Genomic DNA, 24,863 nt, shown 5'->3' with positions numbered 1-24,863 from the left:
CGCTGCCTCCTGGCAGCCGTGGCAATCTGACCGACGGACAGCAGGACACGACACAAGGGGGACAAACATCAGTTTTATCTCAGTATGGTCTGAAAAATTAATCGGGGAAGGTTATTTTCCCTCTTTGTCAGAGACTTCCAGATGGTGCCCGAGTGGCAGAAGGAAATTTAGTCCTTCTGTCCTGAAAGCTCAATGGCACCAGGGGACAGACTTCCCCGCTGAGCAGCAGATTTGATAACACGTCGACTTATCTCCTCACGTTTAGAGCCCCCTTGAAGGTTTCCACCGCTGTCACCTCGGAGAGTGCCGCCTCAGTCTGTCTGCATCCCCAGAGTCCTGGAAAAGCCGACTTGTTCCAGCTAAATCGACTACAGCACTTCCCTGGTACTGATGCCAACACCCAAACACAGAGCTTAAACCAACCTTAAGCAAACAAACAAATAAACAAACAAACAAACAAAACCAGAAGAATACCCACACATCTTAACAAATGCACTCTTTTTCGGGAAAATTTTATTTACGACAGAAGGTTGTTACGTTTGTCTTCCAGACACCGCCCCCGGCCTGCCCCGCTCATTACCTCGTGCCGGGGGCCGGCCAGGCCAGCTCCCGCCCCGCCGTCCCTCCTCCCCGCCCCGCTCTCATTCATTCCCAGCCCCTTCCTCTGCGCTCCTTCCCCTTCCCCGGCGCCGCCGGCCCGGCCGCCTCCCCGCCCCGCGCCCGGCAGCGGGCAGGGCCCTCCGCGCCGCAGCCATGGCCGCCGAGGGGGTGGACGAGCGCTCCCCGCTGCTCTCCGCGCCCGGCTCCGGCAATGTCACCCCGACCGCGCCGCCCTATCTGCCGGACAGCAGTCCCCGAGGTAAGGCGCTGTGCCGGGCGGGGGGGAGCGGCCCTGGCGCTGTCGCTGGGGCTGTGTCTGGCGGGGGACGCGGCGCCTCCGCCCGGGTGCGGCGGTGAGGGGGTCCCCCCGCCCTGGCCGGGCCGGCGGGGCCGGGCCGGGGGCCGCCGTTGAGGGAGCCCCCGCCCCGCCCTGCCGGTGGGGAACAACAGGTAACGCCGCTCCGTGCCCGGCACAGGCCGTGCTCCCCGCCGCGCTCCGGCCTGGGCGGCTCAGAAGGAAAAATAAAAGAAATTAAAATAATTGTTTGCAGGGGCAGAACAAGCCCGAACCGGTCTGCTTATTATAACTCGCTCGCATGCCGCAGCTTGCATGGTAATTGTTTGACTTGGGTTTCCCCATTAATTAGGAGCAGGATTAAGTGGAAGATCCGGAGCTGAGCGCTGCTCGGCTGGGCACAGGCGGCTGCGGGAGGGGCGCAGCGCGGAGCCGAGCGCGCAGGTCGCCATGGCCGGGGAGCATCGCAGCCTTAGCCCGGTGCCCAGGTGTGGTCAGCCCGTCCTGGCAGCCGCATCGGAATACCGAAGGGACTCGGTGCAATATGGTAGCTGGAGTCCAAAACCACCGGGATGTCCTTGCAAACACGTTTCAAGGCCATAGCTGGTTATGGCTTTATTTTTAAGCAAGTCCGATACTGCGGTTACAAATCTGTAGTCGTGGCATAATTATATGGTATTATCTCTCCTGCACAGACTTAGGAAAAATCGTCTTGTTGATCAATACTGACTATTTAATTAGTAGGTGGAAAAAATCACTTAGAAAATATGAATTGGGATGTTATCAAAGTACATTAGTAGGGTTTTCCCCTTTGGGTTTTTATTCAGGAAAATATTTTAGAGCAGAAATTGAGGTATGAAGAAAGCTGAAGGAATGAAGACTAAATAAGATTAGAGTAGCTTTGCTAGCAGTACCCTTTAAAATGTAAGATTACAATTCTTATCTCAGTAGGTCCAGTGTGTTGGCCCTTTCTTAACAATTTTTATTAACTGTGTAGATTCATGACATGCATGCAACTAGAATAAGTGAGCATCTGTCTATTTTGAATTATATTTAATCTCGTGGAAAGCTAGTCCTCTTGTCTTGATATGAAAATGTATTTCAGTTAGGGCTGTAGCTGGTGTTGAATGTTTACTTTGATTTGAAATGGACAAAGGAGTATTGGCTTAAAAAACAGCAGAGCTTGAATGCTTTGGCTTTTTAGTTGAGGTTTATTTGCCATCATTTTTTTAGTATTGGCATTATCCCTCAAGTAAAAAAAAAAAAAAAAAAAAATCCATATATCTACCTTAGTTTACATTCTGGGGTTTGATATTTTTATTCTTAGTGTTCCTTATCCTGTAACCATTTTTACATACATTTCAATCTCTTCTTTGGTGTTTTTTTTTTTTTTTTTAGTTTGGCTTTTTAAAAGTCTTTATAAATTTAAAAAGTAATGAGATGTGTTAGATTAGTGACTCTTGTTTGATCCCAGGGTAGAACTCATGACCTGGATTCGAAATGCTCATTTCAGTTGGTAGCTATGTCCTCCTGTGCCTTCAGTGGGCATCTGTTACTTGAGGTATCTGGTTGGGCACCTGTGGTGGGATGTGGTGCTTGAGATAAGTGGTTTCTTCCCAAAAATGAGGAGGAACCAACGCAGAGTTTTCTTGAATGTCAAATATCTCTTGTTTGATCACTCCCTGAGCAAACATACTAGGTAGCACTTGAGAGCTGCTCTGCAGAACTCTCAGAAAGACAGCTGTGGAACAGAATTGTGCAGGGCTGTGGCACAGGCCCGTAGCTCTACTTCCCTTCTCTGTCTGCTTTCCTTAGTGAAAGGATCCATGCAAGCTAAACTGCCTTTCCAGCTGACTGGCAGACTTCATCTCTCTCCCTAGCACAAGGCTAGACTTAGAGGGAAGACTCATTCCTGTGGAAGAATTGGCTTTGCTTCCAAAGCAAACTCCTTCTGCAGAGCTTCCTTGATTAACATCACCTGGATAGTGTGGAGTGGCAGAGGAAGGAGGAAGCAGCCCTTTGTGTCAAAGCTACCACCTGAATCTACTCTAATAGGTATATCCCTGTAATTATCTACTGTGCCAAATATATCATCCTGAACTTTAAATTAGAGAGACCATGTTTTGAAGGTAGCCTTCTCTTCCTTTGCTGAGCTGCAGCTGAGATCCAGCTGACCCTTCCCTTTGTAAACTGATGGATGGTTGAATCCTGGTTATGGCTTAGTGTTCTTAATAATGCAAGCAAGAAAAATCTTTTCTGTGTGAATGCAGGTCACAGTATTTAAGAAACTTTTCACAACACTGACAAAGGGTGAAACTATCAGTTCTGTTCCCTGTAGTGGGATGGTTAGTGATTTTTTGTTTGTTTCTTTTAGGGGTTTTGGGCCTTTTCCTGGATTTCTTAGTTTTTAACAAGGTATCTCTGACATCAATCATTAAACTTTTTCCCTTACCCACCCCCTCACAGGTCATGATAAAGAACTTTTTTTTAATCAAATAAAACTAATTTCTGTTTGACCCTGGTAGGCTTCAAGTGGTTCTCTGTTGTTTCCACCCTTGAACTACCAGGAAAGGAAAGTACATAAGCACCACAAAGAATTTCTCAGGTTGCAAATGGGATATCTTCCATTGCATCACTGTTCTGTAGGGGTGAAGAGGGAGTCAGAGGTACTGCACGGTAGGACACTTTGCTAATCTTGCTGAACTAATTAGTGTTTGGTTTTTTTTTGTTTAGTTTGGTTTTTTTGGGGGGGTGTTTTGTGTGTCGGGGGGGGTGTTGTTTTTTTTCTTTTTTTGTTTTTAAAGAAGAATTGATAATATAGCTGTAAACTGGTATGTCAGCAGCAGTGAATTCATTATCTAATTACATGTCTCCTGGTGTGTATGTGAAGCTTGTCTACCACCCAGTCCCGTCCAGCATGACAGACTGACAGACCTTTGTGCACTGTTTTTAGATATTATGGTTAGCCTGAAATTCAACATGTTAATAAAAAAGAAAAAAAGGTCATACCGAAGTATGCTCATGTGCTTTGAAACCTTTTTCTTAAGGGGTAATGAGCAGCTAACTCTGAGACAATGTCTTTATTTTCCTTTTCACCAACCCCCACCCACTTACCCTCCCCGAATATGCTCTTCTTTTTATTTAATTTTGGTGGCTTCTGCTGGCTTGTTTTTTGGACCTCTTCAAAATGCACGTTTTCTTTGAGCATGAAGGTTGCAGTGCCAAGATACCTCATGCTTTCTGCTCCATAGCAAATGTTATTTGCTGCAGCACGGCTCTGAAAAGCAGCCATTATTCTCTTGCTATCTGATATTTGCTGAGCCAGCAGGACAGGAACAGCGAGGCTGCTTACCTGGAAGCCAGGCAGCTCCAGTATGAGGATGGAGAAGTGGCTGGCACCGTGTGTAGGGGCTCACACACCTCAGTTTACCAGCTTCATAAGAGTTATCACTTGGAAATGGTTGTAGAAAATTATAAATTTCTAGAAGGTATGGTTGTCAGTTTTTCAAGTATTCCAGGATTGTGGAAAGCTGAAATGTTAGTGGCTGTGTGTGTCTTTGCTTTCTGGTACCCTTAAAGACACTGCTTGCCTTGGGCACCCTATTCCCAGCTCACAGAATTGAGCTGTCACACTTTAAATGGAGAGGAAAAAGTCAAGAACTTTTGTAAAACAACTGTTGCTTTTCAGAAAAGCAACCTTAAAGCTGGGAGTGTACTGTAGAGGTGAGTTGACAGAGAGTCTGGTATTTAGTCTTTGGAACATGCCTTTTGTTTTCTGGCTGCCTGTTCCCCTAGCCAGAAAGTGTCAGCTGCTCACTGCAGGAGCAGTTAAGCAGCCTGCTGGCTGCCAAAACCCACTGGAGCAGCCTTGGCTTTGCCACGGTGGTTACTCTAACCTGATTTCTGGAGTGCTCTGGTAGGCTTGAGCTTGTTTCTACTTGCCAAAGTGTGTGGGTTGGGGTTTGGGTTTGTGTGTGTTTGTTTTTTAATGTCTTGTAATGTCTCATGTCCTGCGTGTGGCAGCCTTACTTAAAATAGGGTATCAGTACTGCAAAATACTGATATTTAATATTGCTTTTTTTGGATGCTGCATTTTTTTTCAGAATGTATTTCCTCGCAAACAGAAGAAATAACAGTACTGTTACCTGATATTTCTTAAGGATGTTGTTTTCTGTAGCCAGTGTATCAGAGCTGAAGGTGTGAGGTTCACTTCCTCAAGAAATACAGCATCAGTTAGTGTCACAAATTCAGAATTGTATTGCTGCATATAAGTTAATTTTATTTCTCATCTGAAATAATTCAAGTGTATTGGATGTGAGTCTGAGACTCTCAAGGTATCCATCTTTTTCCTGCTGCCTCTGTGAGTTAAAATCAAGCACAGGTCTGGGTCATATATAGAACAAGTAGCAAAGAGAGATAGCAGCATGGCTGTTCAGCGTGCACTTCAAAGGTGTGTGGTGACTTCTGGATCTGAAGGGCAGACATGGTTTTTTATATCCCCCCAGCTTATGACATTCACTTCAAGACAGGGAAGGAGTGATGAGTGCATTCTTACAGGCTTAAATTTAATACTCAGGCTTGTCAGCTTTGATAGCAGCCAGTGATTTCCCTCACTACCCTCCAGCAGATACTGCTCTGTGCTGTTGGTAGATGGGAAGTAGGCTGAGCTCTCATTGCTTCTCTGAAGATTTTGTTAGCTGCTTGGATGTAATTTTTGAAAAACTTATTGAAGCCCAAGGCTGCAGAGCATTTTGAACTGCTAGTATTTAAAAAAGCTAAGTATGAACTGCTGAATATGCCTGTTCTGAATTTGCTTACCTGAAAAGCCCTGAACTTCTTGATGAAGTAAAAGTCAGTGCTATTATATGCCAAAGAGTGGTGGTGATAATTGAGAGATCACTGTGTTGAATTATTTTCATTCCATGGATTCTTAACCCTCAGATAATCTTCAGTGTTTCCTCCTTGTTTTGTTGTGGGCCCAAGACTGACAAAGCTGGAGTTTAAGTCTGCTCTTCCCTGGAGGCCTGAGGCCATTAAAGCCTTCCTAGTGTCAGCCTTGCCAGAGTGACTGAAGACCTTCTTGTGCATTGGTACTTTGGCTCCTGGACAAGAAAAATATCTGGAACCCTTGAAAGCAGAAACTCTGGGACTTCAGAGTTTTTTCTTCAAGACAGCATACATTTGCTGTTGTACTCAAAAAGAAGCATTTCATACCACTTCCTATCCTAAGACCTGTTTTCTTAACAGAACTTTTTTGTGTTTTTATCTGTAGTATCTTTTAAAATGTAACAAACACTTGTCTGTATTTCAATCCTTTTAGATATTTGTCAATGCTGTTTATGACTCTTCCTACCTGTGTCTTATTTTCTGGGTCTTTTTCTTCAGAAGCCAGTCTCTACTAATCTGTGGTAGGTTTGGGGTTTTTTGGTGTTTTTTCTCCATGCATTTTGTATGGACTACAAAAAGTTGGTTTGAAATAAAGTTACATAGATGAGTTCTGTTGGATCCAGATTTCTGGGGTGATTTACTGTATGTTTGTGTTGCTGGTTTGCTTTACCTACAACTATGGATGGTGTTTGTGTACACAGAAATTTTGGAGAAAGGGAAAACAGACTTAGTTTTGTTCTGTGTTTATACTAAACACTGAGTTTGGGGTTTGGGTTTTTTTTTTTATCTTTTGAGCCTGTGCCTGCTGGAAACAATGCTCACTGGAAGTGTTTTAGGATCCTCTGGTTTTTCAGCTGGGATTTCCTTGTCTCTTGCAGCAGAGCTTCCCCCTCCATACACTGCCATTGCAAGCCCAGATGCCAGTGGTGTTCCTGTGATAAACTGCCGTGTGTGCCAGTCACTGATCAATTTGGATGGCAAGCTACACCAACACGTGGTTAAATGCACAGTCTGCAATGAAGCTACGGTAAAATGGATTTTTGGTGTTTTGTGGAGGGCACTGAGGGTAGCATTCATGTCCTCACCTGGACAGGTGGGTTGTTTCCTGCCAGCCCTGAGAAAAAGGACAAGCCAGCCCAGCTGACTGTCAGTGTGGCTGGTGTGCAAGCTGGAGATGTGCTGGCACAACGGTGGTCACAAGCAGTTAGGATAAATCTTCATGTGGTTGAGCTGGCTGTGCAGGATGTCTCCTCCTGAGGAGGACAAAAAGCAAAGATGTCATTTAAATAATTACTCTTCTGTAAAGAAGGGTAAAATTGGTTTTGATGGGATGAAGAACAGTGTAGAATTGAGTTATTCTAAGAGTGGGAGAAACAAAGTAATGACCCCGCATCTAGCCCTGGATAAATGCCTTTCACCTGGAATACTATTCAGTCACTTGGTTAGCTTGTAAAAGACCACAATTAAACAACGTTGAGGTGTTTAAGTCCTAGTTCTTTTCTAGTGAACACTTTTCCAGTGTTCACAGACATATTTGTTCCTTCTCCTCTTAATTCAAGTCTTTGCTATTTGGCCTTTTGCTTTTATTTTTCCTCCTGCTTTTATTTTTTTCCTCCTGCCAGTTTTAGTTTTGGGATGTGGTACTGTGGTGCTTCCCAGCTTCTGCAAGCATTTGTGTGAAAAACACTGGATTAGATTTATTACATGGATTTATTATATATTTGTTAAATAAAAAGAACATTAAATTATGTCCCGAAAACATAGGAAGGAAGCTTTAAAAGGAAGCTTTAAAGGAAGCTTTAAAACTGCAGGAATTTTTTTTCCCACTTAGAAGAGAGAGTAGAGAACCTGCCACTGATAGTCACTTTCCTGTCCAATATATAATGTTTCAAGCCAAACAAAGTATTGTGCACCTTTTGATTTGCTGCATGAAAGGGACATTGAAACTTGACTCTCAGGTTGGAGAAAGATAGATAAATTGAGTGCAGTTTAAAATAAGATTACAATTCGGTGATGTCTTTATAGTCTCTTAGTGACCAAGAAACAGACTGTGATCCTTTCACTGTTGAATAAAGCCATTGTACCAGGCAAGAAGGGTTGTTTGATGTTTTGACTGGTTTTGGGTGTTTGTTTTTTGATTTTTTTTTTTTTGAAATGCATCACTATTTAAACTCACATTTAAAAAAAAACTGAACTGAAGCCTTGAATTGTCATTGCTGAAGTATGAATGTTTTTCCAGGAGTTTGCAGAATTTGTTTCTTCTGATAAGGAAATTTTCACTTCATAAGAAAGAAAAAAAATTTCAATTTTGTGTTGACTCTGAAGTTTCCTCTGTAAGAGGAAGTCTATTTCTGTTAACAAGAACTTTTCACTGAAGTTGTTCAGTTGTTCTGCTTTGTCTTCCTGTTATGTGGAAAAAAGTAAATTGCTGTGACTGTGACTTCTCATGTGTGTTCTCTGGTGGTTGTGGTTTTTGTTTTCTTTTTTTTTTAGCCAATCAAAAACCCTCCTTCAGGGAAGAAGTATGTTAGATGTCAATGTAACTGTCTCCTTATCTGTAAGGATACATCTCGGAAAATAGGCTGTCCAAGACCAAACTGGTAAGAATAAAACAATTCCAGTGCCTTGAGATGTTTTTTTTTTAAGCAACTGTTGTCTCTGTGTTGAGTATTTAAAACTAAAAGAGGTTCAAAGCCTTGGTCTCTTTACATGGACACTTACAGAGCATTACTGAATTGCTGCAGGTAGTGCTAGTGTCCATTTTGAATATTTTTTTAATATTAAAGAAAAAAAATTTCTTCCTTTTCTTTAAGTCTCAGACGTGTGTGTCCCATTATATTACTACTTTGTAAATCAAAAGTAATGTAAAGAACAATAGAAGAAAATCCATTTCTCATTTCTGGGACTTAACATTCATAATTTCTTGCAGACTTAGCTATTGTAACCACACAGAATACTCACTTTGCTAAGCTCAGAGTAGGGATTTGGAGTGAGATGGGAGATGGAATAGCAGCTTGACTTCAGTTTCCTTAGTTATGCTGAGTTTTTGTTGTCCTTTCAGCTCTCAACTTTAACGTACACACTTGTTATAAAAGAAGCAATTGTGATTGCCATAGTGATTGCTCTTACCATTGGGCTTAAGGTGGTAAAGATTCCACTGAGGTAGGAGGAGTTTGATTGGAAGTGGTGCAGCTCTAACAGGAGAAAGGGAGAAGAAGGCTGAGTCTGCAGGTGTGTGGAGGGGAGTTCTACCCCACCAAGTGCCCTAGCTGGTCACCAGTCTATTGGCTGTTCTATTGATATTGAAACATAGTTTGAGACTTGTGGGAATTAACTCATTTTTACTAACGCTTGGTTGGGTAGGACTTCAGAACATTCCAAACATTTTCTCAGAGTGCAAAAATGTTCATGGGATACTTCAGTTATAATATATCACATGATTAGTAACTAAACTAAATTAGAAATTCCTTAATTTTATTAAAATAGCATACATGTAAGCAGTTTTCCTAAGATAGCCTATGTATTTGTTTTGCTAGAAACTGAGCAAAATTGGTGTTGTGTACTTGGAAGGAGAGAGTTGGGAGTGTGGCCTAAGTGGAAAACTCCAGATTGAAGGAAAGCCATTCAGAATACAATTTTGGTTGTAGATGGAAGAGCTGCAATGCAAATTAAATACTGCTTTAATTTTCCTCTTCACTTTTTTCTAATAAGTCTCATCCTCATTCTGAGTAGGTTAATTTGGGTACTGTCATTTTGGACTGACAAATTGTGTAACTAAACTGGAAACACATTGAACATAAAAGTAAATATTTTAAAGTAAATTGATTTCATTTAGTCAACCTAGGGTGGTTTTCTTTTTAGTTTGCTCAATGTGAATGGAATTTTTACTGTGCAAATATGCATATTCTTACATTGACATGGTTGTCAGTAGTGTAAGGAGAACTAGGTTATGGAAGATCCTTACTCTTTCTGCATGTTTCACATGGGTATGAACATTTCAATTCTCAGACTTGCTCAGCCTGAGTATTAAGTTTTCATTTTTCTGAGGAGCATGCCTATCATATACTTGCACGTCTGAGGGTTGGGTTTAGGATTTAGGCTTGTCTGGCTGATCTTACAGGGAGAGAGAATATATTTAAAACTGAAAATACTTTGGAGAGTGACCAAAACTGGGTGCATCAGCTGTTTAACAAGTAGATTATAGTTTAAATGTGTAAAAATATTTGGTAGTGACTAAGTTAATTGCTTGAACACAGCTTCTCTTTTGCTAGCTTAATTACATGTGTATTTAATGTTCTTAACACAGTAGGCGCATCATTACTCTTGGTCCAGTGATGCTGATTCCAGAGGAGCAGCCAGCTCAACCTGCCTTGCCAGGTCCATCAGATGGAACTAGAGTGGTGTGTGGGCACTGTGGAAATACATTCCTTGTAAGTAAAGCATCAGATTCTCCTTCTTGCCTCACCATGCTATCCCTAAAGCTGTTTGTTGTAAGCAGTTTTTTAGAGTGTATTGCCTCACTCTCTGGCATCATTGAGGAAGTAAAACTTTACTCATTAATATGAATGTATGGTCTGTATTTGGTTATTTCTGTGTTTCAAAAAAACTTTTAATAGTCTTTCTGTTCATGGATAGATCAAGCCCATGTCTTATTGTCTCACGATGTGAGAGTGGGCAGTGCAGGAAGAGGAAGTTGGTTTTCCAGGTTCTGTTTAGGCTTGCAGTGGTGGCTGTGTTCTGCAGTGGCCAAGGGAGCAGTTGTCATTGCTGTATGAGCCCTGGAAAGCTGTTGGTTATAGCACTTGCCATTGGCATATCTGTAGGTTGTTGGAGAACTGGAGATTTTGGTTTATATGTGAGAGTTCGAGTTGATCCCATTTTTGAAGTGGAAGGATGCACAAATGCTCTTCAGCTGTTGAACTCGCTGTAGTTTTCTAAATGGACAAGGTGCTGCCACACTTAAATTTTGAATGCAGTACACAAGTAAGCTGGCTTTGGCTTCATCATCCAGCAGTGATTGAATCTCTTTCAGGTCTGTGAGTTGTAGGAAATGACTAAGATAAGGAGTATAGTTAAAGAAGACAGTCACGAGAGAGGTGGCACATTCGTGAAACAAAGGATTGTAAGATACATTAAAATCAGAGAATACTCAAGTGCATGTTGTGCAAGGAAAAAGGAAGCTTGGGGGATTCCACTCCATGTCATCTTGTACCAGCAGAGAGAGAAGGACTGGCTTTTGTGGTAGGCTCTATAATGGCTTGTGTCTTCAAGTCTTCACTTCAGGTTTATGAATCAGTGAGGTGCTTTCGTGGCTTAACCCCCGCCAGTAGCTGAAGTACCATGCAGCTGCTTGCTCCCTGCAAACACCACCTTGCCCTGGTGGGGAGGAGAACTGGGAGAAAGGTAAAACTTTGAGATAAAAAGAATTTAATGATTGAAACAGAAAAAGAATACTGCTAGTGATAATAATAACAATAATAATAGTTGTGAAAAGAGAGTGAGGAATAAAACCCAAGAGAAATATGTGATGCTTAATACAATTGCTCATCACCTGCTGACCCAGCCAGTGCCCCAGCAGTGATCAGCATCTCCTAGCCAGCTTCCCCCAGTTTATGCACCAAACATGATGTTCTGTGGTGTGGAATATCCCTTTGGTCAGCTCAGCTCAGCTGTCTTGGCAGTGCTCTCTCTCAGCTTCTTGTGCGCCTCTTTGTTGGCCGAGCATGGGAAACTAAAAAGTCCTTGAATTAAAGTAAACAGTACTTAGCAACAACTAAAACTGTAGCTTGTTACCAACACTGTTACTGAATCCAAAAGAGAGCACTGTAACAGCTATTAAGAAGAAAATTAATATTCCCAGCTGAATCCAGGACAGGTGTGCTGCTGTAATGTTTTAACTACTGTAGTAAGTGATGAGTGCAGGGAGCTGGAGATGGCCCTTATGCATCTTGCTGCTTTTTTTTTTTTCTGAAAAGAAATAGGAATATGATGAGGAGTTTACAAGTAATCTGCTAACTGGAAAGCAATTAGAGAGATGCTTTAGAAATATTATGCCTACTGTGTATTAAAAAATACATCATTTCTTATAATCTTTGCTAAAGAACAGTAGTCTGAAACTGAAGATAGCTGAAGTGAGTTTTCTGTTTGCCTTTTCTTTTTTGTCTATATTTAGGGACTTTCACAGGCTTGGGAGTTTTACCTGTCTTGATCTCCTATTTACTTTATATACGTGCAGTCCAGATTAACTTTGCAGTTTACACTGTGAACTACTTCAGGTGAACATAAGGGGAAAAAACCAAATCCATAAAGTCTGGATTACCCATAACTACTGGATTATGCCTTAGAAGGCTAAGTTTTCTAGTTTGGGATCTGTGCATGTGAGTTCATATCTTCTGGCTGCTTTAGGGAACTGCAACATTTTGAACTTCGTAGTCTTGTCTGCCATGATAAGACCAATTTGTCACTTGATGATATGTTGAAAAGAAACTCTCTGAACCAATAGAAATTGGAAGCTTGCTATTTTTTTATGCTGAGTTATCAAAAAACAAACCCTTGTTTACCTCATGTTACACAGCTTTCCCGTCAGTCTTTTGCTTCCACTTTTTTCTGTAATTAAGTTTGGGATTCTGAAAATAAAATTTCTAGTTAAGAAAAGTCAGGAAATTGTTTGGATTTGAGAATGAGCAGAGAAGCAACAAAAATGTTTTAGCCAACCTGGAAGCTCAGTTTCTGAGTTAGTATTTCTGGCTTTTGATATCACCCTGTTGTGAAGAAAATATGTAGTGCTAGATGCATCTCTCAGCAACTCACTAGGCTATCCCTTTTACTTTACTTGGCAGTTAATAAATAAATAAATAAAATAGACAAGCAAAGCTAGAATCCCTGGGATGGAAAAGTCAAATTGTCATGTTCTGTGTTCTTTTAAGAGTATCAGCTTGTTCACCACCTTTCCAAGATTTTTTTTTTCCATTTGAAAACATGACTGTGTTTTGCTTGCCTCTGCACGTGGAAGGGTGTTTTTCACAAATTAGAAAGACACACTCCTTTCTATGGAGTGTCTTAAAATTTCTGTGTCTTAGCTGGAAGAATGGCTTAGTACTGAAGTGAAATTGTAGCCAAACTATCAATACTTCACATCTTGTTAACCAGATTTTTTTTTTTCAGTTGTAATCTGATAGAAGTTCTTTCTGTGTTAAGGTTTCTACTGTTTCTGGCAGGTTTGGTCTTGACAAGTGGAAAAAGGGATAGAATATAAAAGGAGGGCTGGATGAGGGTTTAACTGTGTTGCTAAATATCAGTTTAATCTGGTTTGGGCTGTTTTGGGAACTTTAGGATTTGGGCTGTGCAGTTACTGTTTCTGCCAGCAGTAAATCATTCCCTGCTACTCCTCTCTGAGGGACCTCTGCCTGCAATGGTCTGTGGCTGTCAGAGGCTGAGTTGCCTTTGGAAATGGGGGACAAGGGAGGGCTGTCCCTGTGTCCTCTCCCTCTCTGCCATCTTCCTGCTACTGTCCTGTTTTTGGAGGGACCTCAGGGACAAGAAGCCAGGAGCAAGCTATGGAAGCCACAGGCTGCGGGCTAAGCACTATGCTTTGGCAGCTGTGCTTTGTCCATTTTGTTTTCTTAAAGTAATCAAATACGAAAATTACTTCTGAAATAATTGAATAGAAAACCCATTAAACTTTTTAGAAAAATAAGATATGTTTTAGTTTATGAAAGTTTTTTGCTTTCCCAGAAGGAGAGGAAGCTTCTTTTGCAGCAGCAGCTGTATGTAGGACTGTGTATATATTTATGTACCTATGTCTTTTTGCTTTGGGCCTTTTTTTTTTCACTGTCTTGTGCTGAATGCACTGAGAACTAGGCTTAGAAGGAAAATGTTTGACTGTTCTTCTAGTAATTCCTTTGATGGATGTCTGGTTTTGTCCACAGTTGACATACTGATGAGTTCTGTATTCCTCATCTCTTCATCTGTGTTTCAGTACATCTAACCAGGGATTTGGGCTGTATATTGTATTGCTGCAACTAAAAAAAAAAAAATCCTTGTATTCTCAGCAGAGAGCTAAATTTCATGTAACTGTAACTTCCTAACAACATGAATCAATATTAGGTACTTTAAAGCACTCTGGAGTATGGGTAAAAAATGCCAGCTTAAGCATGATTTAGAATGTACACGAACATAACCTTTCCCCACTGTGCTCATATGATTTGAGTTCTTGTACTTTGAAAGTCTTGTCACAATTTTGCTATTTTTCTACAAATAGTTCTGGTCTTTCTAAGAGGCATCATAGCAGCTACTGCTTCTGTTATTTCCAGGTAACTCTCAATGAAAACAGATTATTGCTGACTCCTTTTTCCATCAATATTTGCAGCCCAAATGTATTTGAGTTGGTAGCCATTAATAATTTGGGCTAATAATTAGAAATCTTAAAAATTTGGAAAGATCATTAATGAGTAACTAAGGAAATGGAGTTGCCTACACTGTGATATAGAATTGAAACTGGTCTATAGAAGTGAAGCTGAATTACAGTTAGGTAAAATATAGATCCTGGAATTAGACTTCCCTTTATTTCTGGAATTGCAGTTTAAAAAGCTGAAATAACTGCTCTGGCGAGGCCTCTCTCCTTCCCCAATGCTGACAATTGCATTTTATCCCACTTTCACTGTGTAGAATTAAGGGAAATTGAGTAGGTTTTTGAAAGGGATGCAGAAAAATACTTAACTTGCTCCTCTGCCAGGAATGTGGAAGTAGAATTAATGCTCTTAAAAAGCTTTGCTTGGGTGGGGAGCATTACAGAAGTTTTATTAAGGAGTAAAATAAAACTCTGCTAAATCAGTTTGGTCAAGTTTTGTAAACAAATAATGCCGGTTACATAGTTGTCCTGTAAATGTGTAAATGGATACTTCAGAACAAGAGAATAAAATATGGATTTATTTTTAGTGGAGATTTATCCCCAAGTAAAAAAAAATTAGGGAGATATTCAAGAGGTAGGAAAACGCTCAATAAATACCCCAGTTCAAATTTTGCTCACAGCAAAATCTCTTTATACTGACAAGGCATGAGAAGACATGTCTTTCTTTGCTCATAAAAATCATAAGTTTCTTAGCATTTAAATGGTGTTTGCTCTAGGTTGGCGGTGTTTTCCATATGAGGATGGGCTCTGATTTTGATTTGTGGCTGTAGGAGTTATAACCCTTTCACTTCGGTAGGACAGCTTCAGATTTCTCATGGAGATAAGGAAGCACCTCATGGAGGCACTGGGGATCTGCATTGTGGCTTCTTCTCCTGCTTTTAACTTGCAGTGTGACGTTTTGCATCGCCCAGAAAACTTCCAACTACCCTTCACTTGAGAAAGGCAAGAGAAGAGAGCTGCAGTTACAAAATAACTGCTTACAGGGAGAAGAAAAAGAGCCTTATTCCCTTGACCAGGGCAAACATGTTTAAAATGCTTGTTTAATACTGTTATCACAGAATGAAATAGACCAGAACCTGCTGTTTTTAACTGAGTATATACCTGTGTATCCCCTGGTTGAGTTAGTTCTAGGCATTGCTTTCACTAAGGCTGTTTCCCACATAGGTTTCAGTCTGAGCATGGAAGGTGGTGACCTTAGCATGTACAGTTTTACCTATCATCTTTTTAGCAGTCAGGTAAAGCAGTCAGTAGTGTTCTCTATTTCACTGATGTAAAACCTGATATCTACTTTCTTAAATATTCTTTACCACATTTTTCTGTATACCCATAACTTAGTTTGTTAAGTGATGCAAGGGTTGGGAAAAGATTGGAAAATACTTCTGTCTGTAATTGTGCCAAAGAAAACACACTTATTTTGATTCAGGGTATATTCACAGTCTTAAAGTAAGAGAAGAAAACCTATTAATATTATAATGCTGCCCATACTACGCCTGTGGATGCAACCACATTACGTCAAGCAAATTTTGTAATACTAAGGCAAGTCATGGGAAATGTTCACATGGAAACACTAATCCGATGTTGCCACTGACAAAAGGGCATCCCATTTATAGAAGAAAACAAAAAGCAAGTCAAAGAGTCTGAGAATCAAAATGTTTTTTTAAAGACATTTAACATTAAGTGCAACAACCATTTTCTCAGGTCTGCTTTTCAACCTTTTTCTTTTTTTCTTTTTACAGTGGATGGAACTGAGGTTTAACACACTAGCAAAATGCCCACACTGCAAAAAAATGTAAGTTCTCTGAAAGGTTATGTAAATTACTGTGAAGTAGCCAGTGTTTCTTCTGTAAGTCTCTGGAGTAAAATGTGTTGGCTGTGCTGATTATTTTGCTGTGCTCACCTGAACTTCAAGGCTAAAGCAGATATTGTGTGTATGTGAATTCTCCATTCTTTATGCAGAAATCAGTAGCTTTGACATATCCACCTGCATTTATGAAAATGCTCTGATTGAATTGATAAAAGCAAAAATAAGCTGCTAACAATAGACAGGAATAGGTTGCTAAAATTAACATTTTATGTCCTTGAAATTTTACCTCTTCATAGTAGTAATCAGATATCATCTTTAAAGGTAGAACTTGAATCGCTTTATTGTAAAGGGAGGAAAAGAAATTATCTTGTCTTAATTTGGAAGAAGGTTTGCTGATACTTTAAACTCAACACCCAACTTGTGTTAGGCATCTTAATGTGTTATCTTGTTTAATGTTTATGAATGACTGTGGAATAACTTGGGTGCTCATTTGCTATTACTTAAGATCAAGAAAAATTAGAATACAAGAGCTGTAAGCTTTTTGTTTTGGTTTGGGTTTTTTTGGGGCCTCTCTTTTTGAGTATTTGTTTGGCCTTTCTTATCTGAGCTCAGGAATTCTTAATTTGAGTTGTTGCACTGGTAACATACTTTCAATTTGTATGGGATCTCAGCCACATGGTGTGAAAAAAGACATAAATATTACTTCAGAGACCTTCATGTCCTGCTGATTTATTTAAATATTTGTCTTCCTTTGACAGGCAAGTGTGACTTCCAGTTAAAGGAACAAATGTGTTTTCCATTGGGAATGGAGAACCTCAGATGTGTTGCATGTTGTAGGAAAACTAGCAGGTCCCTTAGGAAGAAGAAAGTGTAGGATAAATGTACTGTAGGTGTGGGCATGGCCTGGCCTTCAACACTGATTGAAATCTTTTTATTGGAGTATTTGCTAGAGAAGTCAGTCTAGTGCTGTGTTTAACCTCAGGGGTGTAACCAACCCAGTATGGAGTTGTGGATATGCTCTAATTTGCTTAGGTTGAATAAACTCAGTCTTGAAGAGATGCTGCTTTGCAGGGGTGTGTGTACTGACACATTAAGTCTGTTCAGTCCTTGAGGAGGGGTTGGAGTTTTGCTGTTTGGTTTGTTTTAAAACTAATTGCAATTATGTTTTATATTTTATGTCACCCTTGTTAGCTGACCTTGGCTTTTCTCTTGATTGCATTGTTATTTGATTTTTAACCTTAAAGACAAAAACCAACCAAACAAGAACCCAACCCTAACAAAAACAGCAACAAAATAAACTGTGCTCCAAGCAACAGTCAAAAGTCACAGCATGTGATCTTTTGATCTGTCCTCTGTTGATTAAATTGGCTTCTCTTTTAAGTTACCGCTGAACTCAAAGTTTTGTGTAATATTCTCCTCCATAAAGTACAAAGCATGCTATCCATATGTAGGAAAGTGGGAGCCTCTCTGCAGTGCAATTTGTGATAATTACAGCTTGCATGGCAACTGTATTGCAAAATGCAAAACAAATTTTAACAAGTGGGCACATCTGTCCTTGAGCTGAGGATGCAAACTGTGGAATATTGTAATTTAGCTTTGCATGAGTTGCTCAGTGTTTTCCTGCATTTGGGATGTGATGGTTGGGAGTTCTGCGCTTCCAGCAGCATAAACATTTCTGATACATGGATTTAGGACACAGCATAGGTGAGACACGGCTTTGAGTCATGATGATGGAACTAATAACTTTGGTGACCTGCTTTCTATCAGGTCTTTGTCAGAGGTCAGCATAGCCAAATAGTTAGAAGGGAATGTAGGGTTTCATCTTATTAATGCAAAACTTCTTTCATTAGTAGTTGAGTAGTCAGATGTAGAACTGTTCATTCCTTCTGTTGATTAAGTTGATAATTGTCACTGAGAAAAGGATAGTGTAGACTAAAGTAAAAGGCATCTTGAATCACTGCAACAGTAAGTTTTTCAATGGGATGTCTGCTGACACATTTAGATTCATAATTTGGTTTCAAATGTTTTTAGAAGTGCAGTGAATCTCTGCAAGTAGTTTGCTTGTGACCTTCCATTTGGTTGATGGATATTAGATCTTTATGTTAAGAATGTCTTCTAAAAGACTGCAGGGGAGATCAGAAGTTACTACATGAAAAAGTTAATAATGAAACAGTGTTCAGGGAGAAATAAAGCCATCGTGCCTCATAGTACCTAAACAAAGGAACCCCTCATATCTGAATGTTGGGGCAAACAGGATCATCTTGTCTCTTTTTAATCCCATCTATCTGCTACCATTGTGTTACAACTTTGTTTTGTGATGCACTTGTTTTGTCTTGCAAAATAACTTGGGAAATATAAGAAATTAACTGTACTGTAGAGAATAAAATCTTACTGGGTAAATGACCAAATCTCTTTGGAAGTGGACTATGAACCTGTCATGTTAGTATAGGTTAGGTGTTTGCAGAAGCCTTCTGATGTCTGGTGGCTCTGCCTGACACAGGCCCTTACTTGCGTAGGGAAAATAAATGTAGCTAATGAGGAAATTGTCATGATACAGTTGTATTTTATAGTGACACCTGGGAATGGGGGAGAAATGGTTTCTTTTTGCTGATTTCGTGTTCTTCTGTGTTTTTAAATACCAGATGTTTATCAGCTTGTTTTCCAAGAGTGAGAGATTCAGGGAAGGCTTCTCGTATTTTTCTCATTTAATGATGAAGCAGCAGGAACTGGTTTTTTGTTTGCTATTGTCTTTCTCAATATGTCTATTAAATCATCTAGAAAATTCAGCTCAATAATTTGGTTATTAGAAAGGGAATTGAATGGTACAGGTTATTATTACAGAGTGTCAAATCTTTTTTTTTTTCTGTAGAACCTATCTCTTTTACTTTTTAAGGTCTGCCAAAATGATGAACCCTGATGAATTTATAACACCTTTGCCCTGTAAAGGACTTCTAGGAAAGAGAGAGATGTTGGAACCCCATTGCTGCTGTGGAGGCTAATTTCAGCAGTGTGCTCTTTACCTCAAAATATTGGCATTTTAATTTTCCTCTTAAAAGCATGTTTGAAATCCTGTTCATAATTCCTGTTACTTGGAGCACAAGAGACCCAGCATTCCTTCCAGTGGTACTTCTTTCATAGCCGTTCTCCCCTCTTCTAATTAGTCCCTGATGCATTATTGGATTTGGCATCTTTTATATCTGTTGCTGCTGCTGCCCACAGTTCTGGCAGGTGCCTTTGCTTCCTCAGCAGCAGCTCAGAAAGAAGGAGCTGATGCTTTCTAGAGTTCCCTCTTATTCCCACAATGGAACTAATTGGTTGCTTTTGTAATATGAAGAAAGTTCTTTTGATCCCATTTTTAATATTGCCAGATGTCAATTTTTTTGCTTGTCAAAGTTTTCCCACTTGGTAGGTTTTTGGGCTAGAGTTTCAACTTTCTTTATTCTAAGTTAATTTGGGGCTTTTATGTGTAATTTGGGGTGGGTAGAGGAAGCCTCATTATCTAGAGGAGGCCAGTGGCTAACATCACTGTTGGGAGGTGAAAAATGAGTAATGATTTATTTGAACTCCTAGGTCTGTTACATGACTGTAAAAACTTTAATATCTTTATTTAATCCTTGCTTTCTGTGGAAAGAGAAAGGCAGCCAAATTTAAGCATTCTTTATATTTCCATTTTGTGGTATTTGAGCTGATTTTCTCCCCCAGCCTTTCTTACTGGATAGGAGGAGACACATGAGAAATATGGATGGAAAATACACACAGCACCTGTAATATTATGATTACAAAAATAAGACTGTAAGTCAGCTCTGAAAGTGAAAGTCTCTTTCCCAGAATGAACTTTGAGTCTGCGTGCAATACACGGTACAATAAATATCATGTATTTTTAGGTGTATTGAACATGACATTTTTACCAGCTTATCCTATGGTATCCAGCTCTGTAATAGAATTAACTCTGAGTACATAGCCACAAAATCCTGCAAAGGAGGGAACCTAAGGTCAGTTTGGCAAACTCAGTCTCTTCCCTTGTTCCCTTTTATAAAACTACAGTTTGGTTTCATTATTTTTAACTCATGTAACTTGGAATTGAACAACATATCCCTTTTCTAGAATGGCTGTAGAGTGGCTTTTGGGGGAGTGTGTGGAGGTGTGTGTGTGAGAGGGTAAGATACCATTATTTGCCCAGCTGGGAATTCTCTTACCCTAATCCTACCCCAGGCACCCTCCAGTGTCCCATTTCACTATGTATTGCGAGGTTTTGCTAAGGAAGTAATTTCCCCTTGGAAGCTAATGAGCAGTACTGTTTGGGGACTTTTCCAGCTCCTCTGAAAATGGCTTGTGAGTAGTCACTTTATTCAACTCTTGCCTTGAAAGACGAAGCTCATTGTGTCAGCTCAAGGACTGCAGTGGTGTTTGTTTGTTTGGCTGTTTTTTTCTCTTGGAGCATTTTAGAAATTCCTTGTAAAGAAATAACGTTGAAGTAAAGCTGCTTAAAGCAATCTATTTGAAGGCTTTCTAAGACAAATGCTTAAAAAATTTTAGTCACATGCTAAGCATATGAGGCCTTGCTATGTGGGTAATTAACTGGAGCCAGAAATTTGGTCAGTCATATGACACATGTACTGCTTCAATTGTTCAGCAGTGCTTTTTACTGTTATGCATTTATCTTGAATAAGTTGAACTATCATGAGATGAGTAAAAGCATTACACTATTTCCAAAGGTGTGTTGATCTCCCAGAATGGGATGAAGTATTTAACTAATGATAGCATGCTTCAGGATGCTTCAAAACACCTCTAAGATAGCTAATGTGTGCTTTATAAAAGCACTTCTGCCTCTCTGGTCTTTTTAACTGTGTTTCAGTGGACTTAAATCATATTCCTATTTTCCTCACATGTAAGCTGTATGTGATTGCAAATGTGACTCAAGATGTATTTGCTAAACAATGCTGAGCTTCTAGAATAATTTTCTAAGCCGTAGTAGATAATTGTTATGTTTTATTTGCATTTATAGTTTGTTAGAGTGAAGCACTGTCTTGATGCAGCAGGTGGAGTCAGAGCTGTCTGTCCTGGAGTTCATAGTCTTGATGATGAGTGACAGAACTTCCAGAGGACTTATTTGCCTTGGTTGTCAGAAGTTACTTGTGCAGCTTGTCTAAATTGTGGTAGAACTCTGAAAGAAATTGCAAAGTAAGAAGAACTTGTCATGTTCTTCAAATTGACTTAATAGCCTAAAGAATTTCAGTAGAGAATTTCAGAATTTGGAGATGTTGAACATGGAAAAAATGACACGTCTGTGACTAAAATGATTTGTATTTATCTTCAGAGCAGTTTAGTCACTGAACAGTATTGAGTATCCAAGAAATGGATAGTGAAAGTTGTTATTAATGACATGTAGGGGTAGTAGAAGTTGTTTTCAGTTTCTTAGATGCAGTGAAGTATTGAAGCCATTTGCTGATGTACTAAAAGTCTGAAGGGTGTCTTGCAACCAGCATGGAAGCTGAACTGAAACTTGAGTTTTGCCATCCAGAGGCTATCCAAGACAATTACTGGGATGCACTGGGGTTGCAGAAGGTAGACACACTCAAACTGTGGGTGTGGCACCATTCCCTTTCTTGTAAGCACCTAGATTTTTAGGTACTAGATAATCACCAACAGTTCTCCTTTAAAACAAAAATGAGGACTCTGTCCTGTACTTTGTAGTATAACCGTAAACTTTGCTTACAGCTCTATAAACTGAAGATGGTGTATTGCCATTCTCTTTCCATTCCCCATTGAGACTGAACAGTTACTGTTGATGGTAGGGGTGGTTTTTGTAGTGATTGTTATTTGGTTGGTTGGGTTTGGGATTTTTTGTTTGCTTTTAATTTACAATACCATTTATTTTTTAACAGTTCTTCTGTTGGAAGTGCACTGCCACGGAGGCGCTGCTGTGCGTATATCACAATTGGAATGATATGCATCTTCATTGGTGTTGGATTAACTGTGAGTGATGTCCCATCATAAAATTGCAACTGTGTTCAGGGGTCTGTGTGTTCAAAAGAGTTCTCTTAGTTGACCAGCTCTTCATTTCCCAACATTTGAGTAAAACTTCCTAAATTGGTGTGGGTTTAGTCATCTCTAATAAAACTGTGGACTTAATCATCTGAGTAGGCAAAAAAAAAGATATTTTTTTTTAAAAAGGTGTTCTGGCACTTTGATAATCTCTTTTTTCTGATGTTAAATTTGACTCTTCATCTCTAAAAACTTCAGTTTTATGAAAAATGGTTCACTTCGCTGTAGAAACAGTGGAACATCTTGCTCTTGCTAAAGCTCTCAAAACTTGCATGTTTCCAGAAATACATGTCACTGTATAGCCAAAAATATAAGTTCCACTGCAATAGAGGCGAATGGGATTCCAAGCACTAGAGATATGTATGAGTCTTTGTAATTTGTAAAAGCTGCAATCTCTTAAGTGGAACCAGTGGTATCTGGCTTACCACTATCTCATACAGGTTACTAGAGCCAACTTTCTACCTGGGAATCCCAGAGAAGTTCTTGTTAGGAAATACCTCCAGTGAATTCATATGTGTAATTCTCATTATGCCTCTAACTTCCGTTTTAACTTGAATAATTATTTATGTGTGATCTTAAATGAGTTAGGAAGGATTTTCCAGGTTCCCTAATAGAAACAAAGCCAGAAATAAAAACAGTGAGAGACAAATTTCTTTTAATTTTTTATGACATTACTGAATTGGAAAATGATGTGAAAGGATAGGATTTTTTCTATTCTAACTTCATTTTTCTATGAAGTTTGTCTAGAGGCTTGTGTAGCCTCTATCCTTGGAATTATTTGGGACCTAGCTGAGTTAGAACCATGAGCAGCTTGGTCTGACCTTGGGGTTGACCCTACTCTGACTGGGGAGTTGGCACTAGAGGTCTCCTGATCTCCCTTTCAAGCTCAGTTATCCTATGGTTAATGTAAAATCAAGCTAACACCTAATTTACCCTTACCAGAGTTGAAAAGGTGCTGAAATGCTTCTCCTTAATATAACTTGCTCTTCCCTAAAGAACAGATAGTGCTGCATGTTTGACACTACTGTTTTCTCTTTTTAGGTTGGTACACAAGATTTCGCCAGGCGATTTCACGCAACATATGTTTCTTGGGCTGTTGCTTATCTCTTAGGTTTAATCTGCCTCATTCGAGCCTGCTACTGGGGGGCCATTAAAGTCAGCTATCCAGAGCACAGTTTTGCATAGAGAAATTGTTAGGTTATAGATGAGCATCTAGTAGTTCTGGATATTACATCTTGGACACTTTTAAAACCTTTCCTGTAAGGATTCCATTCTCTTCAAAGTAGTTTAAAGACTGGGGGTCTCTAAGAACAAATGTTCATTGCACTACATAATATGCAAATAGTTTGTTTTGCTGCTAGATTCCCTAGCTCTGAATACTAAAGCTGTGTTTACATGTTCATAACTCTGTCTTTATAGGCGTTGAATTTTATTTCAACAGACAGTATTAAGTTTTACATTTCCTTTGTTATGTTAAAATCCGTCTGCCATTTTTCTAGATTATCAGTAAGAATTCAAAAGCAAGAGTGTTTATAAGTGTTTCTACAGTAGCTTCATGTTTGTACTTAACATTTTAACTAAAATTATATTCAAGTGGCTTGCTTTAAAACCTAAGCAATAAGCATTTTGCTTGAACTGCTTTACTGCATCTTTTGCCTAAGATCATAGTGACCTTATTCAGGAAACGAAAGTTGTGAATGTTCAAAAGACTGACACTGTTGCTAGAGAGACATTTGTAAACACTGTATGCTTGGAGATTTTTCAGGTAGAGAGATGCTATTTTGGTAGTCCAATTAAATTTCCATTTATCCAGGGTTGGATTTCAGTTAGGATAAATGCTTTTTCCTCAAGGGTCCTGGGACTGAGGTTTTGGTTTTGGTTTGTTCTGGTTGGGTTTTTTTGTTTTTGTTTTTGTTTTTTTTTTTTACTGGCAAATCCTAAAAGCCATGCTCGGATTATGGAACTTAACTCTGGTTATTCGTACAAGTTCCTTTACAGGGTCTAAGGGAAGCATTTCATGTGACTTGGTTTGTTTGTAATACTTCAGTGTCATGTAGATGACAATAAGACGGTGATGGGTTGCCTCTTGCTTTCCTCTGATTGCATCAGATTTTCCCTGCTTGGGAGAGTTATGACACTGGTCACTGCAAAGGGAGACACTGTAAATTCTCATTAACTGCTGTAATAAGGAAATTAGTAAACTATTACGTGGACCATTCCATCAAAGTACATCTAATCAATTTAGCACTGACTTGCCAAGAGAATACGGAAACAGAAAGTTTTTTCTAATGATGTATTCACAAAGGATTGAGGGACCAGTTCTTGCACTGCCCATCTTTATAATTTTAAACAAGTTTTTGCTAAATTCAGAAGGAATGTCCTGAGTGATTTAGACAATTAGTAATTTAGCTAATGGGGTCAGATGGGTAAATTAATATGGATGTTTCAGGGATACATGTAATTTAAATTATCTATGTTCCTGCTAAGTCAAAATGATATTCGGATAAGGATTTTGGAGCACAATAAATGTAAATGATCGAACTGTAAATGATCTGTCTTTGTATGACGCTAAATGTATAAAAGCAGTAGCTCAGGATTACAATGTACCTTTTACAAATAAACTAATAAAGAAATAAAGATTATTATTCAAACTTAACTGTATTTTGTTATTTATATGTATATAAAAATGTGTAAGTGGACAAATTTGCTAATATGATACAGGAACCACAAAGGTATGGCTCACTCAAAGGGTGAGCTTTGAGTTTTTGCCAAATGGTAGCCTCGGGATAGCATAAGATAGCAATACTAATTTGCAATGATCT

The 24,863-nt window shown here is 39.5% G+C and overlaps 1 protein-coding gene across 2 annotated transcripts; it reads left to right on the top strand.

Annotated features, from left to right (window-relative positions):
* The first annotated feature begins 688 nt into the window (after positions 1–688).
* Positions 689–24,697, top strand: PIP4P2 (phosphatidylinositol-4,5-bisphosphate 4-phosphatase 2). 2 transcript variants are annotated; one of them, XM_059863476.1, is made up of 7 exons: positions 689–859; positions 6,664–6,809; positions 8,276–8,382; positions 10,089–10,212; positions 15,929–15,981; positions 21,882–21,972; positions 23,083–24,697. In XM_059863476.1, exons 1-7 carry the CDS (start codon positions 754–756, stop codon positions 23,224–23,226), a joined length of 771 nt encoding a protein of 256 aa, XP_059719459.1. In that variant the 5' UTR covers positions 689–753; the 3' UTR covers positions 23,227–24,697. The 2 variants fall into 2 exon arrangements, with proteins under 2 accessions (XP_059719459.1, XP_059719451.1); XM_059863468.1 differs by having other exon boundaries at positions 6,661–6,809.
* The last annotated feature ends 166 nt before the right edge of the window (positions 24,698–24,863 follow it).

This window comes from Haemorhous mexicanus, chromosome 1 (genome assembly GCF_027477595.1).
Source record: "Haemorhous mexicanus isolate bHaeMex1 chromosome 1, bHaeMex1.pri, whole genome shotgun sequence".
Lineage (NCBI taxonomy): Eukaryota > Metazoa > Chordata > Aves > Passeriformes > Fringillidae > Haemorhous > Haemorhous mexicanus.
Note: the sequence above shows the minus strand (reverse complement) of the source record. Positions and strands in the feature narration are given on the sequence as shown.

Bases quoted from the DNA above. Each gene is read 5' to 3' on its own strand.
- PIP4P2 (XM_059863468.1), top strand. From the start codon at position 754: ATGGCCGCCGAGGGGGTGGACGAGCGCTCCCCGCTGCTCTCCGCGCCC. The intron at 860-6,660 runs GTAAGGCGCTGT...TGTCTCTTGCAG, and splicing joins GCCGGACAGCAGTCCCCGAG to CAGAGCTTCCCCCTCCATAC. The intron at 8,383-10,088 runs GTAAGAATAAAA...TTCTTAACACAG, and splicing joins GGCTGTCCAAGACCAAACTG to TAGGCGCATCATTACTCTTG.